The sequence below is a fragment of the Berghia stephanieae genome, chromosome 15 (genome assembly GCF_034508935.2).
Source record: "Berghia stephanieae isolate SIO BIC M18660-M18661 chromosome 15, UCSD_Bste_1.3, whole genome shotgun sequence".
Lineage (NCBI taxonomy): Eukaryota > Metazoa > Mollusca > Gastropoda > Nudibranchia > Aeolidiidae > Berghia > Berghia stephanieae.
Window position 1 is genome coordinate 15,235,099 of NC_088374.1, and position 2,500 is coordinate 15,237,598.

General features: G+C 40.3%; 1 protein-coding gene across 7 annotated transcripts in view; it reads left to right on the forward strand.

Annotated features, from left to right (window-relative positions):
* Positions 1 to 2,500, forward strand: part of LOC144960458 (hydroxysteroid 11-beta-dehydrogenase 1-like protein A) — a 25,262-nt gene that overhangs the window by 19,911 nt on the left and 2,851 nt on the right. For all 7 annotated transcript variants that reach the window (XM_078893557.1, XM_078893560.1, XM_078893564.1 and 4 more), the window contains 2 exons: positions 402 to 532; positions 1,849 to 1,931. In XM_078893557.1, the coding sequence (XP_078749683.1) occupies positions 402 to 532; positions 1,849 to 1,931 (214 nt within the window). The remainder of the gene's footprint in view (positions 1 to 401; positions 533 to 1,848; positions 1,932 to 2,500) is intronic.

The following is a 2,500-nucleotide window of genomic DNA, read 5'->3' on the forward strand; positions in this document are numbered from 1 at the left end:
AAAACAATAACAAAGCCAGAGTGACGTCATCTTCGTTCTATCTATAATAAAGTTCATGGTTACACAGAGTTTTGCGTGCTCAATCCAATATTGCTCTCTCTATTCATGGGGATTCAGACCATAATAATAATGTGCGCTATATAAAAGTTAAATGAATGTGATTGGGGCCAGCGTGGCTCAGTGGTACGGTCTTTGCTTCCGACCCGAAGGGTACCGTTCAATCACCCGCCGCTGCGTTGTGTGGCCTTGAGCAAGTCACCTCACCCTAGCTCACTTTGCTGCGCTGCTCTGCGGCTGACCTCTGGGTTATTCCAGTCTTCCCTTGGTGGAATAGACCCTAAAGACAAATTTCCCCTTGGGGATGAATAAATGGATTTTTTAATTTTTTTTTTTTAATTTAGGAAGCCATCGGTCACATGGGTGGCATTGACATTGTAGTGTTGAATCACATCACCCAATGCGACATTGCTCCCTTCACGGGAACTCAAAGCGACTTGGACAATGTCTACAACACCATGGATATCAACTACAAGTAAGTTTAACTCACTCACCCTAACACCGACTATATCCGTAGTATACCCCGGTTACTTTTACCCCATGCCTATTTATTACATTTTTATGAGACAAATTATAGATAGAATGCGCTTGGCCAAGGAGTTCACAACATTGCCATCCGGAAGTATAACGGACCAACACACAAACTCTGTGTAACCATGAACTTTTATAGTCTGGTTAATACAGTTTAGTGAGAACAACTCACAAACGCGGATGGCAAAAACCATAACAAAGGCCTGAGTGACGTCATCTGCATACTATCTATAGGCGTATCTAGTATCAAAGCTAATGTTTATAGTTTTTACATGTTAATGATAGTTGAATGAAAATATTTATGTACATGCTCATTTTTAATAGATCTTTTTTTCCAATTTTGAAAAGTAGCAAAAATCTCTAGGATTGAGTGAGTTAGGTATCGACTTGTCATGTTTCCCATAATAAAATAAAAATTAACTCTCTCCTGACCAGCTATTTTCAGAATTTGACCCGAAACTTCACACTCACCCAACACAAAAATATTTTTTCAAACATAATAGTAATGAGTATAGATAGTTCGAAGATGACGTCACACAGGCCTTTGTTATTGTTTTTGCCATCCGCGTTCATGAGTAATTCTCACTAAACTGTATTAGCCAGACTATAAACGTTCATGGATACACACAGTTTTGTGTGTTGGTCCGTTATACTTCCGGATGGCAATGTTGTGAACTCCTTGGCCAAGCGCATTCTATCTATATTATGCTCGTTTTGTTCAGAAAAAATTAGCTCTGCAATACAATGTCGAATTTCTATAGCTATAACTATAACAAAAATGAAATAAGAACAAGAAAATTGTTGGTTACATCGTGACGAATGTGACGATATTCCTTTGGGTGGTAAGGAGAGGGTTAAATGATTTTATATAGCGCAATATCCACTAAACGTGCTCAAAGCGCTTTACAAGGGGTCCCTGGCCAACAGCAACATGTATAACATGTAGGACATGACATGACACCTGTCAGGCGATATTACAATTTTTTTTTTCGGACAGAGACAACGCTGTTAACGACCAGCTACTCACTTTACACCTGAGTATGGTGAGAGAATGTGAGTAAAGAGCCTTCTCCAAGGACTTAAATATGCGCCGAACGAAGCTCGAACCCAAGACCTTCCGATCCGAAAGCGAGTGTCACTTTTAAGGACACTCTATCTTACTGATCCCGACATAATACCTTTTTGAGACGATGGGTCACATATAATGTGTCAATTTCTATTCCTGCCCCCCTCCCCACCCCCACCCCCACCATTTTACAGGTCATACGTTCAAACAGCGGGTTTGGCCTTGCCTCATTTGACGGAGAGTGAAGGGGGTCTCGTTGTCGTCAACAGCATCATGGGTAAGTATTGGTGTCAGTTGCATTGCCTCTATAGTCCACAAACCCCTATTTTGTCTTTGCCAGGATTGCACTGTAAATGTTTCATTTTTCTTTTTTTTTTCTTTTTCATTGAGCACTTCTCTATAGATGGAATGAAATTGACGTCACTCAGTTCTTTGTTATTGTTTTCAGCCAGCCATTTGTATGAGTTCTTACTAAATGTTATAAATGGGAGCGATCTAGCTTCATGTTTTCGTCCAACCAAGTCATCAATCACATGATTTGTTGCTGTCCAACGATTGAATATTTCTTCATAAATGTAAACACCCCGCTGTGTTTATGAAAGTTATAAACATACACATGTGTCAAGCTGAACAAAATGGCCAATCGTGATGTTAGATATTTCAAAAACTGTGAACACTTTTCACTATGTGGGTCACTTTGGGAACATATTCCAATGTGACCAATGACCTCGAGCACATGGAAATGTAATATAGATCGTGCCCATTAGACGATAGGGAATGAGATTAGCGGAAGAGTAGCGTCCCTTGATTGGACGTCACCCATACGCGGAAGCGAGGACGAGAGAC